General features: G+C 37.1%; 1 protein-coding gene across 1 annotated transcript; it reads right to left on the bottom strand.

Annotated features, from left to right (window-relative positions):
• Positions 1-7,870: 7,870 nt before the first annotated feature.
• Positions 7,871-12,708, bottom strand: LOC124607234 (longitudinals lacking protein-like). Its single transcript, XM_047139506.1, has 2 exons — positions 12,631-12,708; positions 7,871-8,247 (listed from the first exon to the last, which is right to left on the bottom strand). The coding sequence occupies exons 1-2, from the start codon at positions 12,635-12,637 to the stop codon at positions 8,012-8,014; spliced, it is 243 nt and encodes an 80-aa protein (XP_046995462.1). The 5' UTR covers positions 12,638-12,708; the 3' UTR covers positions 7,871-8,011.
• Between the last annotated feature and the right edge of the window lie 5,521 nt (positions 12,709-18,229).

The following is an 18,229-nucleotide window of genomic DNA, read 5'->3' as shown; positions in this document are numbered from 1 at the left end:
CAGAGGGATAGAAAAACAATTAAAATCACTCAAAAGAGGAAAGGTCACTAGACCTGATGGGATACCAGTTCAATTTTACACAGAGTATGCGAAGGAACTTGCCCCCTTCTTGGAGCGGTGTACCGTAGGTCTCTAGAAGAGTGTAGCATTCCAAAAGATTGGAAAAGGGCACAGGTCATCCCCGTTTCCAAGAAGGGACTTCGAACAGATGTGCAGAACTATAGACCTATATCTCTAATGTTGATCAGTTGTAGAATTTTGGAACACTTACTATGTTCAAGTATAATGACTTTTGTGGAGACTAGAAATCTACTCTGTAGGAATCAGCACGGGTTTCGAAAAAGACGTTTGTGTGAAACCGACAGAGTTTCCCACAGTCGTTTAATGAACAAAGTAAGAGCATATGGACTATCAGACCAATTTTTTGATTGGATTGAAGAGTTGCTAGATAACAGAACGCGGCATGTCATTCTCAATGGAGAGAAGTCTTTCAAAGTAAGAGTGATTTCAGGTGTGCCTCAGGGGAGTGTCGTAGGACCGTTGCTATTCACAGTATATATAAATGACCTTGTGGAGAACATCAGAAGTTCACTGAGGCTTTTTGCGGATGATGCTGCAGTATATCAAGAGGTTGTAACAATGGAAAATTGTACTGAAATGCAGGAGAATCTGCAATGAATTGACGCATGGTGCAGGGAATGGCAATTGAAACTCAATATAGATGAGTGTAATGTGCTGCAAATACATAGAAAGAAGATCCTTTACCATTTAGCTACATTATAGCAGGTCAGCAACTGGAAGCAGTTAATTCCATAAATTATCTGGGAGTAGGCATGAGGAGTGATTTAAAATGGGATTACCGTATAAAATTAATCATCGGTAAAGCAGATGCCATACTGAGGTTCAATGGAAGAATCCTAAGGAATTGCAGTCCAAAAACAAAGGAAGTAGGTTACAGTACACTTGTTTGCCCACTGCTTGAATACTGCTCACCAATGTGGGATCTGTACCAGATAGGGTTGATAGAAGAGATAGAGAAGATCCAACAGAGAGCAGTGTGCTTCATTACAGGATCATTTAGTAATCGCGAAAGCATTACAGAGATGATAGATAAACTCCAGTGGAAGACTCTGCAAGAGCTCAGTACCAGCTTTTGTTGAAGTTTCAAGAACATACCTTCACCGAAGAGTCAAGCAGTATATTCCTCCCTCCTACACATATTTCGCGAAGAGACCACGAGGATAAAATCAGAGAGATTAGAGCCCACACAGAGGCATATCGACAATCTTTCTTTCCATGAACAACACGAGACTTGAATAGAAGGGAGAATCGATAGAGGTACTCAAGGTACCCTCCGCCACACACCGTCAGGTGGCTTGCGGAGTGTAGATGTAGATGTAAATTGTGGTACCAGTGAAATTAGTACAATTATCTAAAGAATACAATTACTCACCTGACATTGTATATGTGGAATGCAGTGACAAACTATTTCCATCATGACTGTGTATAGGATAACAATGTGAGGTAGTTAAATTGTTCACAATAAATGCATACTTAACAATGAGAATCCTCTTTACTTCTTTACTTTACACTGACTTAGCAAATGCCAAGGAATAGGCACCTAATAGCGCTTGGGGCCTCCTCTGGCTCTGCAGACTGCAGTGAGGTGCCATGGAATTGAGCCTACAGGCCCTGGTTCTCCACTGGTAGCAGCTGACACCAAATTGCTTGCAGTGCGGCAGCCAGTTCTGGTCTGTTTGTGGGTGCAGGATCCATAGCATGGAGTCTGTGTTCCATGACATTTCAGATACTCTCGGTAGGGTTCAAATCTGGGCTCCAAGATGGCTGTCTCAATCTTTGGACCTCCCTGCATGTCCCTGGAACCATTCCTGGGTGAGATGGGAGGGATGTGGTAACACTTTATATTCTTGAATCACTGCAGAACTGTCAGGGTGTTGGAAGCCCAAAAATGGGTGGAGATGGTCCCCCAGCAGCTTGACATATTGCAAACAGTTCAAATTATCTTCCAGAACAACTAGGGGCCCTTTACATACCAGGAAAATGCAGCCCAGACCACAACAGACACACCACCACCACCTTGGACCATTCCTTCTCGGCAGGTGGGATCCATCGATTCATGCAGTCTGCGATGGTACCTACCATCGGTATAGTGCAGTTGAAACTGTGATTCATCTGACCACATCACATTACACCATTGTTCCAGTGTCCATCTCTGGTGATTGGTGGCAAATGCAAGTGGCATATTCCATATCAATTCAGGCAGACTAAGGAAAAAACTTACCTTCATAGTCTCAGATGTTACTGAATTTAGCATCCGTTAAAATGAAGGACTAAGTAAGGAACCCATATATTTTTGTTTTCTCCAAAAAAATTTCTGCTATGAGATACAGCCCTCCAACTATGACACTGCACCTACCGTTTTGAAGATGCGAATTTTGGGATAAATTTTTAAATGCTGTATCTCTGGAACAGTTCTATATACTTTGTTGTTTTTTTTATTTGTAAGATAATTGCTTTATGATTACAAAGAAATCCTCCATTTGGACTTATCTGCCAAAGTTCTTTTACTGTAATGTTTTGAATGTTTCTTATAATTTATGGAATTTTTTTTTTGTCAAAAATGCCAATCCATAAAATTTTGAATTTTTTTCTGTTGATTAGCTCTACATTCCCTGAAAAGGAGAACTTCCACTTTTAGGTTGAACAGGTTTTATAAACAATTGAAATTTTTGCAATACATAAAACCTGTTTTATTGCCACATTATCACATAACAGGCTCATAAAAATCAAAATCTGACCTTATTTAACATAATTTTAGTTCTGAAAGAAGAGTACAAGACTCATTTTTCAAGCATTTTAAATGGTTCCAAAATGTATATGAAAGGTCCAAAGACTTAAAGGTTTCAATTTAAACAATTCCTGTGCACTCTATTTTGTACTGAAATTAGCCAGTCAATGAACTAAAAATGTGTTCCACTGCTTCAGTATCTTCCTTTGATATAGGGTGATACCTTCCCGTTGAACCAATGGGAACTGGAGCACTTACAATCTTCAAAACATTGTGAACAGGAAGTGAGCACTGATGACGTTGTTGCTCTCCTTCAGCTGGAAACCTATACCCAGCAGCTGGTCCATGTGGTACCATAAAATTCACTACAATTCCGTTTAGCTCATAACTGGTATTTATAATCTCTGCAATGCACCAGTCACAGCCATACACACATGCCACAAACATCCCCCTTCTCAGGTTGTGAATCTGAATATTATCCTGCTGTTTCTGAGGTGTTGGCCAAACTAATGAAATTTCTTCTTTCTTGCTCTTTAAAGTGAGTGCAATAAGAGTTTGCCAATCACTTTGAGTACAAAAGTGTCTTCTGAATTCCTTTCACAGGAGTAATTTGTTTGGACCATTCTTCTCTTTTCTGCTCAGCATTTTGAATCACAACTGTATTTAGTCTGGAAAGATTATGTTTTATAGCATGGTCCTTCAGCAGGCCTCCTTACATCATCACAAGGCCCCTTTCTGAGACCAGTAGCACAGTATACCCAGTCAGCTGGCACAAGCGACTTACTGAATTCAAACAGCTGGTAACGATTTTTAAAATGACTAGGAGCACCATAAAAAATAATGATGATCTTCTCTGTCCCTGTTTGCAGGTGAAGAATTTTGTGCATTGCTAGCAAAGCATGTGCTGATTCACGTCCTGTGTCATCACTTATAACTGCAAAATTTGTGGTCTCGTTTTGAAAATATGTCACTCCCCTAAAAACTGAAACCTGGTCATTACTTCAATGATACCATTGTACTTCTTGTGCGAGAATTGGAGACCAGTTCTCAGCAAAATCACAGTGAAGCACTAAACATAATTCTTCAGCCTGCACACACCCATTCACTTGTGCAATGTGTTGTTGCAATTTCTTCAGATGCTGGTGTGTTACTGCTTTCACCAACCATTTACAAAGTTCATCAAGGAAACTGTCAAAGGCAACAGTTTTCTTAATTCGTTTATTTTCCTCCCATGTCTCATATGTAATTTCTGTAGAGTTATCTGCTACTTCTTCCAGGCCAAGTGTCTGTAAGGACAGTCCTCCTTTTCCATGGCAGTCACCATATTCTTGAAACAAACAAGTCTCTCACTTTAAGTTACAGACTACTAATGACTTCACACACCCAACCAGGGTGTCATATGTCACATGCTCCAGTAAGTTCTTTAAAATTACCACAAAGAGTTCAAAATTCACGCTGTACACATGTAAACAGACATCTCTAGGTGGGTGTGGAACTACCCAATTAGGTCATAAAATTTTGATCTTCCAATATGTGAAGTTGCACAGTTGCTCTTATAAACTACAAAAGCTTGTTTAATACAGTGTGTCATGTAACTCTTCTCTTTCACAATGTTTTGACCTTCAACTATTACAGTTATGGTGTCTTTTTTGTTGGCACTTGGCGAGAACAGTCCCGTTTATCTTTCAGATAAAATGACTCCACTATTTGAACTTGAGCTGCTTCTACAGGATGACCATAATAGAGGTCTGGTCTTGCAAATACTCCTTCTACAGACCTCACATTTCTTGATTTGTCTACCATGAACTTTGATACTAATGCAATATGATTCAAAATTGTTTTCTTTGAAAATGTCTCTGGGATAATAGTTAACTCTTGCGTCTTTTCACTGAATGATGCACAATATTCAACAGCTGAATTGATATTTGTGAAAAATTCCTGGCAAGAGGTGCAAGAGTACTTTGGTTCATTTTCTTCTGAAGATGGAATTTCTACTTTGAAGAGTGTGGTCAGTTTTTCTGTAGTGTATTTATCCATAGCTTTAGTAATTTCTCTGCACTTTCTTGATGCGTAGAGCTTATGATTCGACTTGACTGACCACAGTTTCTTATCAGGACTAACACCTACCTCTGTACTTGACTGATCAAGGCATTTAATTCTTCCTCTATTGATGCAAAATCTGCACCATTTTCACCAAGGGAGGCTTCACCTTATTCAGATACCATCATTTTGTTATTCTGTCAAAATATTTAGAACACAAAAAGTCATCACTGGAAACATCTTCACTTTGAAACAGAGTCTTCAAATGAGAACACTTATTCCCAACCTGAATAAAATCTGTTTTTTGTTTGTCTTATCACTCTTTTATGGACATGCAAATAGTAAGCACACTTCACTCTCCTGTGGCCCCAGTCAGAAGACATTTCAAACAGTCCTTTTCACAAAACACACTGCAACTGTATCGACTGACAAATTCCTCACGAAAACACAGAACTCACTGGATGGTCTCAGATTTTTAGAAACCACTTTAGTAAACAAATTAGTGCTGAACAACTACAATACAGAAACCTGCAAACCCTGACAAAGAAACTGATAGGAAACTACAACCAAGTGTAAGAAATAGCTGCAACAATGAAAGTGAAAGGAAATAACTGCTACAATAATAAGAAGTAACTGCAACAGAGACAATAGAAATAAACATTGTAACAAAGTAATTAGTAAGAAACAACTTCAGTGAAGATATACATCACCCTTGAAAGTTAAAGAAAAAATGATTTTTTAAAAATAAAACATGTCCAACTTAAAAGCAGAAGGTCTCCTTTACAGAGAATATAGTACTACATGGTACTAATCAACATAAAAAATTAACTTTTCTGGATTGGCATTAGCAAAAAAATTTTTTTCTGTAAATTGTAAAAAAAAAAAAAAAAATCAAAAGGCGACAGTAAAAGAACTTTTACAGATATGTCCAAATGGAGGATACCATCATAATCATAAATCAATTGTCTTTCAAATAAAAAAACTGTAACAAAATATCGAGAACTGTTGCAGAGATACAGCATTTTAAAAAAATTTTCCAAAATTCGCATCTTCAAAACGTTGTTCGCAGTGTCGTCTTCAGAGGCCTGTATCTCGGGGCAGGAACTGTTTTGGAGAAAAATAAAAAATATGTGCTTCTTACTTACTCTTGAATTTTAACATATGCTAAATTCAATAACATTTGAGACTATGAAAGTAACCCCCCCGCCTGAAGTGATATGGATTATGCCAAGTCACTGTGTCCAATGGCGTTGGGTTAACTGTGGCACCCACATGCTGCACTGGCTCAATAAGCTGTGTAACCCCTATTCCTGCTGATTATCTCCTGGGAGATGTGTCTAGCATGTCCTGCATTGAGTTGAGCCATTATTTGTTGCATTGTTGCCCTTTAGTCAGTATTGACAATCTGTCTCAGATGTCGCTGGACATATTCATAGAAGGTGGCTGGATAGTGGGTAGTTTATCAATTGTGGACCACAACGAGTTCATTCAGCCATGGACTGTGACGATCTCATTCAGCCATTCAAGATACACCATGAACACAGTTGAACGTGTGAAGCCAAATTCCTGCACCACTGCCGAAATCAGAATTCAGATCTGTCGGGCACCAACCACCATACCCTTTTTAAATGGTGTCAGCTCACGATGATGCCGCATGTTACACAAATCACTTTCACAACCACTTTTCAGGAGGTCTTCTGTACAACTGTAGCTGGCACACAAGGTGTCTAATGTGCATACAACACACCTGCACCATCTGTGCCCCACTATCCCATGACATCTGCTAAGTCAGTGTAGTATGTCCATCTCGGAAATAAATTTTAGAATTTATTTATTTATTTATTTATTTATTTTTTATTTTTGTGAATGCTGATATCATAAAAAAATCACTGTTTTCTGGTCCCAGCACCTGCATGAATGTACTTTCCAATATTGCTTACAAAATTTTTAATGTTCATCAACTGAGGCATAAAGTATGTCACACGTCACAGTTTTTAAGATTTCCTCAAAGTTATGGTGTAATTTTCTTGCAGGGACAAAAACACTGAAAGAAATGGGTAGCTTCACCTTTCTGTGTGTTTGAGGAGTCTCCGTTCTGCTTCTTCATGAGATGTATAAACACAATGAATGAATAGAGGAATGAATTAGTCCTATGTTGTTAATTAGTTTGCAACTGGCAGACATCTATTTGAATTTCAAGTTGCATAGTTATCTTTTTAACTCTCCAATAAAATACATTATATAATTAGGACTACTGCAAATATTTACGTCACCAAATGTGGTTAATTTCAGTGCATGCTTCAGTATACTATTTTTCCCCCTTTCATACAAAAAAATTTAAAAATCAGTTCACAAAAGTACAATATGGCAAAGCAGTGAATGCTTCAGTATACTATTTTTTCCTCTTTCATACAAAAAAATTTAAAAATCGTACACAAAAGCACAATATGGCAAAGAATAAAGAAAACTGCTAAGAAGTGTTCTTTATTCACATGACACTTTGCTAAATGTTTGTGGTATTTAAGTTGATACCATCCTTCTTGTTTCACTGGAAATTGAGAGAAAATTTTGTTTCCTATAAAGAAACAAAACAAAATCTTGCAGCAAGTAACATGTGAACATTTAACTGGAGCATCACAGCCCCAGAATATCCATTTTCACTGCTATGAAACGAAGTCTTGTTCGACCTCAGTGGTACTTGTGTGTCTAGATTGTTCACTAGAAAACACCTCATCTCAAAATTTTAGCTGAAAAATAACAGCCAGTCTCAGTTTCTGAAAAGTTTGCAATCATCCTGAATTCAAGTGACCAGGAACAATTAAATTCTCTCATTAGGTGAGCAAATATGAACTGAAAATTTCATCTTTCTCCATAATAGTTTTGTATTGTAACTTTAAGAACGAAACAAACTCTTAACTCACAGTTTTATTTCAGTATTATATATTTATTAATTCTGTGTCAAGGAAGTAAATATTACATAAACATAAAAAAACCACATGTAAACAACTTTTTTTTTTTTTTTGCCAAACAATCGATAAACACAGAATATGCACATATTTAACAAAATACATGGCAGATCCCACTTCATTTGAGAAAACAAAAAGTTTCAGCAAATAGGAACCATGATTAAAGAAGAGTTCCAAGTTTACCATCTGCACAGCATCAGAAGTTCTCATTTGGTGCTGTTAACTCACTATAGTGTCTAGCTAAGAAGTGTTGTTTAAGGCTGCTTCTCCGCTTTGATTTGTATGGGCATCTGGGGCAGGCAAATCGTGGTTCTTTACCACACTCAAATGTAGTGTGTCGATAAAAATTACTGTAATAGCTGTACGATTTACCACACAGTTGACATGGGTAGAAACCACGCTCTGTCCAATGGTTTTTTGAAGCTGAAGAACCTGAAATTGTACAATTGTGCTGTTACTTAGCTCATTATAGGTTTCCTTTCACACAGTCAAAAGCAAAGAAAGCAAGAAACATGAAAATCATTGCAAAAGTGATGCACACTGTGTAAATACAGGTAACACAATTTAAGAAAAGTGATTTACTTTAACATTCCATAATTCCTATACCTAAATTTTGCATTATGAGTATACATTATTGTGAAAGGCACTCTACTTACAATAATTACTTTCAATAAGCTAAGGAAATTAACAATGGCATGTAAATTGAATAAAAGGTCTCAAAAAATAGAACCAACATTGTACAATAATGGCCAATTCAAAGTCTTGATGTTGAAAAGATTGCAGTTACAGCCTCAAATATACATATTTAATTACATACATTTCATTAAACAGTTTCAGCAATGATGTAAAGATGTTGATTTAATAACAAGAAGACTCATAACTAAACACATATGAAGCAGAAAGTTTTGAGTACAAGATGCACAGAGGAAATAAAGAACAACATGGTAGATATATATGCACATTACACAACAATATAGATACAAAGTAAAGCAGACTCTGATTTGATGAGTAATTCTCTTATCAATATACAAAAATGAAAGCAGAAAGTTTTGAGTAAAGTATGCATAAATCTAACAAAGAATAACATGATAGTTGTATACGTGTACAATAAAATACAGCTTGCACACATCACGCAATACATTATTTATATGAGAGTTATTCAAGCTTCCAGTAATTGCACATTTACAACACAAAATATTTCTGTTGTTTCCTTGCATAGCAAATGTTTCATTTAAGCATTGAAATGAGTGTGTAGAAAGATGACCTAAGCATAGCTTTCACATTATCTGCACAATCCAACAATCTGTTTCCATAACTGGGACTTTCATTATTAAATAGAAATGAACGTTTTTTTATCTTATTAGTAATTAAAAAATCATCTCACCTTATTTGATCAAAAGTTGATGAAGCATGATTACAACAAGTAATGCACAATGAGAAAATATCAACTACTACCCTCTGGAATGAGTGGCACTTTTACAATCATAAATAAATATTAATTTGAGTTGTTCTTGCTATTATTCTTGCATCTGGGTTTTCTTAGGATGTTTTGTGGTACATGGCAGTAATTCCAGGCATTTTACAATTTTTACCTATTCTGGTTGACTTTACAGTATTATGAGAAGGAAAGTTGCTACTCACCATATAGCGGAGATGCTGAGTCACAGATAGGCACAACAAAAAGACTGTCACAATTAAAGCTTTCAGCCATTAAGGCCTTCGTCAATGATAGACACACACACACACACACACACACACACACACACGTGCACGAGCACGCAAACGCAACTTACACACACAACTGCAGTCTCAGGCAACTGAAACCGGTGTGTGTGTGAGTGTGTGTGTGTGTGTGTGTGTGTGTGTGTGTGTGTGTGTGTGTGTGGTTATGCTTGTCTATCATTGACAAAGGCTTTAATGGCTGAAAGTTTTAATGTGACAGTCTTTTTGTTGTGCCTATCTGTGACTCAGCATCTCCGCTATATGGTGAGTAGAAATTTTCCTTCTCATAATATTCTTGCATTCCATCCTAGATTTTCCATTGTCTGATTAACTTTACAGAAGACTTAATTTCTTTGTTTTTCATATTGCTGCAATTTGTAGAGTTTCATTGATGGATCATTGTTCTACACTATGTCTGTGTGTATTACTACATACAAGCAAGACTGTGTTATCCTGGTCTTTTAGTGTACATCACAATGTGAATATTTGGTTTAGTGGTGTACTTCTACTGTGATATATACAGCCTTATCCATAACTATGGCATAAGGGTGGTCAATAATGTAATTGCATTTTAATATGACAATTATTCTATTCTGCAAAATGTTAAGCTTTGTTCATTATTACTGAGTGAGGTGTTACACTGAGTAAGGTTCTGGACTCATTTTTGGGGAGGCGAGAATTTAAATCTCCATCTAGTCGAGTCTGATTTAGGGTTTCCAAGGTTTCCAAAAATAAATATTGTAGAGATGGTTCTTTCACCAAGACTGTAGATGATTCCTTCCTTCATACCCGTCCAATCCACACAAACACTGCCTCTAATAAGCACGATCTTATTCATTCATTCACTCATCATACCATGTTCCCTAAACTCCATCCTGAAGCAGAGCTTTCAAGTTCATGAAGCATGTCAATTTATGTATTAATTAGCAGAAGTTAGCCACAGCAGGCAGCTTATGTAGACTATATTAAAAATAAAATCAGACTAGTGTCAATCTACATCTATTGATAAATTGATAATTATGAAAATTGCTACAGATTAATGTATATTTCACATTAAATTGCTTTTGACTCATTAAGTTGATATTTGTAATCCCTTTTCATCTAAATGAACAGTAACCAACACACAAGGAAAAACGACTCTCATTTTCACAACTTCATCAATTCCTAAGATACAGGCATCAGCTTTGTTTTTTTAAGTGGAATTATGCTATTTTTTCCCACCAGAATAGTAGGTCTGTACAAAGCAAATTCAGTGATATAAACTATGTATGAAAATTTAGATAACTACATACCATAAAGAAGACATGTTAAATTGCAGACAGGCACAATTAAAAGACGCTTCCAAAAAGATTTGGGCCACAGCCTTCATCAGTAAAAGAGAAACATAGAGACACACACCATTCATACATACAAGCAATCATTGCCTCTATAAATGACACAAATCTAGGGTGAGGTGTACCTGCTTCTGTGTATAAATGGTGTGTGTGTCCCTCTGCCTCTCTTTTACTGATGAAGGCTGTAGCCAAGAGCTTTGTGGAAGTGTCTTTCAACTGTGCCAAACTGCGACTTAACATGTCTTCTTTATGGTAAGTAGCAATCAATTTTTCATACATCAATGATATGCCTATGTGGAGTTTCCACTGTTTGAAATCCAGTGATGTAAGTTTTATTATAGACCTGGCAAGAAATTATGTAATAAAACTTTTAGTGCTGTAATTGCAGGTGTTTGAATGGCATCCAGAAGTTTATGCCACTCTCCGCAGACACGACTAGTGTCAATGCAACCAATATATGATGTTTACATCATTCTTGATGGATAGTTTCCTTGGAGAATAACATAAACATCTGGGGGCATATCATTTTGTTGGAGCTACAACACTAATAAGAACGGGCAAACATATGTACATACAAGAGGGCATCTGCATGCGTAGGCATCCACAAATGAACACATGCATGTCCATATATACAGACAGACAGACAGACAGACAGACAGACACACACACACACACACACACACACACACACACACACATGGTTCTATTAATAGTACTAATATTACTACTATTACTTACATTGTTTTTTATTCCAACCCATAAATCCAATTTTATTCTGTTTTTCCAAAAAACAGTTAGTTTTAAGTACCAGCAAACAGTAACATCACAAAGTGTAACACAGATGAAATTGTAATGCCGCATTTCTCAGGTCTCATTCCTCTTTATTCAACTGTTGTGACATTTAATAAATATAGTGTCTTTTCATTGGTTTTACCAGGATAAGACAATAAAATATAGAACAAACACAAAATATCACCTAACAATAAGAAGCTAAAGAATATATCACTGGAACATCACAATATAAGAATGTCCATTTACACATCAGTGCAGAAAAGTCTTGTTTACTTCTTTTACTAGTTAGATCTGTGGGGGGGGGGAAAAAAAAAAACAAAAAAAAAACAACCGCATTCCAAAAAGTTAAGGTGAGTGATACATGTCGGTTTCTGTTTCCAAAAACAGTGGATGGTCATCCTGACTTCAACTGAGTGGGACCAATTTAACTGTCTCTATAAATGACACAAATCTAGACTAGAAATCTAATTTTCTCCATTAAATTCTAGTTGTATCGTTAAGAGCAATATAACAATTTCTCAATCCACAGTTTTTTGTGATATAATATTTGAAATCCTCTGTGTCAAAGATATATATGTATTTCAAACAAAAAATTCTTTACTAGAGGAGTACGTGCAATAACACACATTTTCCATAAAATTCAACATTTTTACACGAATTGCATACATTTTTAACAAAATATTTATCAATCATTTTTCAGGTTTTTTGGGTTCTTGAACAACACACAAACATGAAATTTCCTTTCCATACATGCAGTCACACTCCAGTAGTCAACAGCATATGATCAGCAATAATCGTTTGGGTATGTTAACTCATTACGATGTCTAGACAACATATGATTTTTCAGATTGTTTTTCTGCTTTGATTTAAATGGGCACCTGCTGCAGGCAAATCGTGGTTCTTTGCCACACTCAAATGCTGTGTGTCGATATAAATTGCTATAGTAGGTATATGATTTACCACACACCTGACATGGGTAAGAACCACGGTCTGTCCAATACGGTCTTGAGTAAGCGGAACCTGGAATTGTAGAATTATATTTACTATTATTTAACATATTATAAGTTTTATTTCATACAGAGACAAGCTTAACGGTGTCACATAAAAATCGGACAAATATGTTATGTGTAGTGCAAACAAAAATAACAAAAATCTTGGAAATATTTTTCACTAATTGTCTACGCTGCATGTATCAAATACTTACAGCACAAGTATAAATTATTTTTAAGGTCATATACAGTGCTGCAACTGCATATTATCCCATACTGGTACCTGAAGTTACAGCAACAAGCAAATTGAAGAATTAAATGATGGAAGGAGATTTTGACTGCATGGTAACACAAAAACATTGACAAATCATAATGACTGGTGCTGAATAAATATACTGTATACTGTAGTTAGCACATACACATATGCATGTTTGGGGTCACAAGTTCTGAAAAGCTTTTTATTATTTAAATCTGTAAAGTAACGTTAATATGCGACTAACTTGGTGATGGTCATATGATGTGCTCAACTAATAGGAGGAGTTCTTATGCATACACTTTAACTAACGTAAAGAAGGTTCAGAAAAGAAACATGTATTATTGTCTACAGGGTGGTCCATTGATCGTGACCGGGCCAAATATCTCACGAAATAAGTGTCAAACACAAAAACTACAAAGAACAAAACTTGTCTAGCTTGCAGGGGGAAACCAGATGGCACTATGGTTGGCCCACTAGATGGCACTGCCATAGTTCAAATGGATATCTACTGCATTTTTAAAAAATAGGAACCTTAATGCATTTGGCAATACGTGTAACAACATTCCTCTCAACAGCGAGTAGTTCGCCTTCCTTAATGTTCGCACATGCATTGACAATGCACTGACGCATGTTGTCAGGCGTTGTCGGTGGATCACGATAGCAAATATCCTTCAACTTTCCCCACAGAAAGAAATCCGTGATGTTAGATCCGGTGAATGTGCGGGCCATGGTATGGTGCTTCGACGACCAATCCACCTGTCATGAAATATGCTATTCAATTCCACTTCAACCGCACTCGAACTATGTGCCAGACATTCATCGTGTTGGAAGTACATCACCATTCTGTCATGCAGTGGAACATCTTGTAGTAACATCGGTACAACATTACGTAGGAAATCAGCATACATTGCACTATTTAGATTGCCATCAATAAAACGGGGGCAAATTATCCTTCCTCCCATAATGCTGCACCATACATTAACCTGCCCAGGTTGCTGATGTTCCACTTGGCGCAGCCATCATGGATTTTCCATTGCTCAATAGTGCATGTTATGCCTGTTTAAGTTACCGCTGTTGGTGAATGACACTTCGTCGCTAAATAGTATGCGTGCAAAAAATCTGTCATCGTCCCGTAATTTCTCTTGTGCCCAGTGGCAGAACTGTACTCACATGTTCAAAGTTGTCGCCATGCAATTCCTGGTGCACAGAAATATGGTACAGGTTCAATCAATGTTGATGTAGCATTCTCAACACCGACGTTTTTGAGATTCCCGATTCTCACGCAATTTGTCTGCTACTGATGTGCGGATTAGCTGCAACAGCAGCTAAAACACCTACTTGGGCATCATTATTTGTTGCAGGTTGTGGTTGATGTTTCACATGTGGCTGAATACTTCCTGTTTCCTTAAATAACGTAACTATCCGGCGAACGGTCCGGACACTTGGATGGTCCGGACACTTGGATGAAGTCATCCAAGATACTGAGCAGCATTCATAGCACACGCACGTTAGGCATTTTGATCATAATGGCCATACATCAACACAATATTGACCTTTTTCACAATTGGTAAATGGTCCATTTTAACACGGGTAATGTATCAAGAAGCAAATACTGTCTGCACTGGCGGAATGTTACGTGATACCACGTAGTTATACATTTGTGACTATTACAGCGCCATATATCACAAAGCGAAAAGTGGTCCAACTAAAACATTCATATTTCTCTAGGTACTACACGAATATGTAATAAAAAATGGGGGTTCCTATTTAAAAAACGCAGTTGATATCCATTTGAACTATGGCAGTGCCATCTAGTGGGCCAACCATAGTGCTATTTGGTTTCCCCCTTCAAGCTAGATGAGTTTTGTTCATAGTAGTTTTTTCGTTTGATGCTTATTTCGTGAGATATTTGGCCTGGTCACTATCAATGGACCACCCTGTATATGTGAACAGAAATACCATTTCAAAATTCATGTTATACATTTTTCGCAAAATAATAACACAGTAATTTTTTCATAATTATAGCTAACTTTAAAAAACTGTTTGTTATGATGTGAACTAGGATACATTACTGTATATGGTCATGACATTCTAGAACACAAGTAGAATTGTTCAAAAGAAAAGTTCAAAATTAGTCTTATACAACTCTTTTACTATCGCTGGACACCACTGCTAAAATGGACAATAAGAGCTCACCATCTATCTGCAATAAGTTTACCATTCCATTCATAAATTTCACTCTCAAGACTGTTTATTCACAACATCTGAAAACATGAAATAAACACAGAAAAATTACACAATCACAGAATATGAGGAATTCTACAAGATAAAGTTCTCCTTGCTGGTAACAACAACATCATAGTCACTGATAAAATGCCAGATCTCCTGTTAGAATCAAATGAAACCCTCAAGGATGTTCATAACTGGGCAGTATGTAATAAATTGATGTTGAACATAAAGAAAACAAACAGTACGCACTTTAATGTAAAGATGGGAAATGACTCTGTCAGATTAAGCATAGATGATACATCCATGGAGTGTGTAACAAATAAAAATTTTTTAGGAATTAGCATTGATTGTCTTACCATGGAATGAACACACAAAGATACTGGAAAAATAATGTCATCAGTACATTATGCTCTTCGCATTTTAGCATTGGTCTGTAACAGCCAGTGTCTTGTGGTTACATACTGTGCCTACATACACTCATATCTTAGTTATGGGATTCTTTTCTGGCAGATGGAGACAGTTTTTAAACAGCAAAAAAGGGAAATAAGAATAATAACTAGAAGTTGTAATTGAGCTCATTGTAAGGAACTACTTAAAAATTAGGCATCCTTACTATACCAAATGATTTCATCTACCAGTTTATGGTGCATATCAGGAAAACCATTATTTGATTAATAGCTTTGTACATAATCATGGAACCAAAGTCAGTTTGAACTTACATTTACCCATAAAAAAATCTTGAAACAAGATTTTATATTAGGGAATAAAATGAATAATAAATTGTCAACGAAAATGAAAACGATTACTAAAAATATTACGAAAAGGAAAGTTGCTACTCACCATATAGCAGGGATGCTGAGTCACAGATAGGCACACCAAAAAGACTGTCACAAATAAGATTTCCACCAACAAGGTCTTTGTCAAAAATAGAGGACACACACACACACACACACACACACACACACACAAATGTAACTCATGCGCACATGACTGCAGTCTCTGGTAATTGAAGCCACAAGATTACTAAAATTCATCTGTTTAAAAAGGCAGCTAAAAATGTTCTTCATAAGTATTGTATACTACACAATTAAAGATTACTCAGAGGACACAGAGCAGTGGGTAGCAATCATAAGGGACAACTCCCCCACTCTGTTGCATTTCAGTACATGATTATGGTTTACTGCTTTCACAAGGAAATAATGTGTCTATATGTAATATGCACTATAGTTATGTCTTGTCATTCTCTGAGTTTAACACTCAAAACTTCACTCTGGGGGTTGGGGGGTGCCCTGACACAGTTTTTTATGTGGACTGAGGATCATAGTCGAATATGTGTGCGCACATAGAGCCAGCTTTCTCAACAGACTGGATTTTGTGCACAGGGCACAGCAGTATCTTCACAGTCCAGGAGTCATCAACATGTGTTTTTAGGGTGTGTGGTGATGAAGAACGAAACACTGTGTCATAATATAAGTTACTTGAAACAAATTGTATGCAAATTGAGGAACATGTCTAGCCATCCTCATTTGGCTTTCCCTTGGTTTCCCTAAATCATTTAGGCAAATGCTGGAATAGTTCCTCAATCAGGGCCATGGTCAATCACCTGTGCAATACTCACAGACCACCTCTCTTATCCCAATAGAGCATATTATCTATTCTATGTGGGTGTATATTTAGAGCTATTGATTGCCACTGTATTGCCTTGGCAATTCCTGTATCTTTGACAGACGATCCTTGGATGAATAAAGACAAACAAATAAACAAACTTAATTGCACTCATTCAGGTGTGAACTATCAGAATACAAAGCAGTAAAGGCATTGGGAGAGTAGAGGGCAAACAAAGCATAAAAATAATATTAATATAAGAAATTTGAAAAAAAAGTTGTTTCAAAAAAAGATAAATACATTTACATTAAATGCTCATGAAACTATGTTTCAAGAGTGATTCTACATTTTACCACAATTTAAAAAAAAATAGAAAAATCATAAATAATATGGCAGTGCAATTGTAAGTTAATAGTTCTGAAACATAATAAAAATGATTTGCAATAAGCTTGCTGCAAGAAATCATTGTTATAATATCTTGCCAGAAAAGAAGAGAAAAATGAACATTAAAAAAACATTCTGATGCTCTGGTGTGCTGTGAACAGAACTGACAAGAAATATTTATTGAGTAAGGAAGAAAGCCAGACTATACACAGGCTTTGGAATGGATGAAAGTAAAGTGACAGAACCATAAGAAAAAGCAGCAACAGAATTTAAGTTTCCAGAATGAGATTTTCACTCTGCAGCGGAGTGTGTGCTGATATGAAACTTCCTGGCAGATTAAAACTGTGTGCCCGACCGAGACTCATATCAGTGCACACTCCGCTGCAGAGTGAAAATCTCATTCTGGAAACATCCCCCAGGCTTGGCTAAGCCATGTCTCCGCAATATCCTTTCTTTCAGGAGTGCTAGTTCTGCAAGGTTCACAGGAGAGCTTCTGTAAAGTTTGGAAGGTAGGAGAAGAGGTACTGGCAGAAGTAAAGCTGTGAGTACCGGGCGTGAGTCGTGCTTCAGTAGCTCAGTTGGTAGAGCACTTGCCCGCGAAAGGCAAAGGTCCCGAGTTCGAGTCTCGGTCAGGCACACAGTTTTAATCTGCCAGGAAGTTTCATATCAGCGCACACTCCACTGCAGAGTGAAAATCTCATTCTGGAAACATCCCCCAGGCTGTGGCTAAGCCATGTCTCCGCAATATCCTTTCTTTCAGGAGTGCTAGTTCTGCAAGGTTCGCAGGAGAGCTTCTGTAAAGTTTGGAAGGTAGGAGACGAGGTACTGGCAGAAGTAAAGCTGTGAGTACCGGGCGTGAGTCGTGCTTCGGTAGTTCAGTTGGTAGAGCACTTGCCCGCGATAGGCAAAGGTCCCGAGTTTGAGTCTCGGTCAGGCACAAAGTTTTAATCTGCCAGGAAGTTTCACATCAGCGCACACTCCGCTGCAGAGTGAAAATCTCATTCTGGAAACATCCCCCAGGCTGTGGCTAAGCCATGTCTCCGCAATATCCTTTCTTTCAGGAGTGCTAGTTCTGCAAGGTTCGCAGGAGAGCTTCTGTAAAG

Source organism: Schistocerca americana, chromosome 3 (genome assembly GCF_021461395.2).
Source record: "Schistocerca americana isolate TAMUIC-IGC-003095 chromosome 3, iqSchAmer2.1, whole genome shotgun sequence".
Taxonomy (NCBI): domain Eukaryota; kingdom Metazoa; phylum Arthropoda; class Insecta; order Orthoptera; family Acrididae; genus Schistocerca; species Schistocerca americana.
The sequence above is the reverse complement of the archived record's forward strand: the minus strand, read 5'-3'. Positions and strand labels throughout refer to the sequence as shown.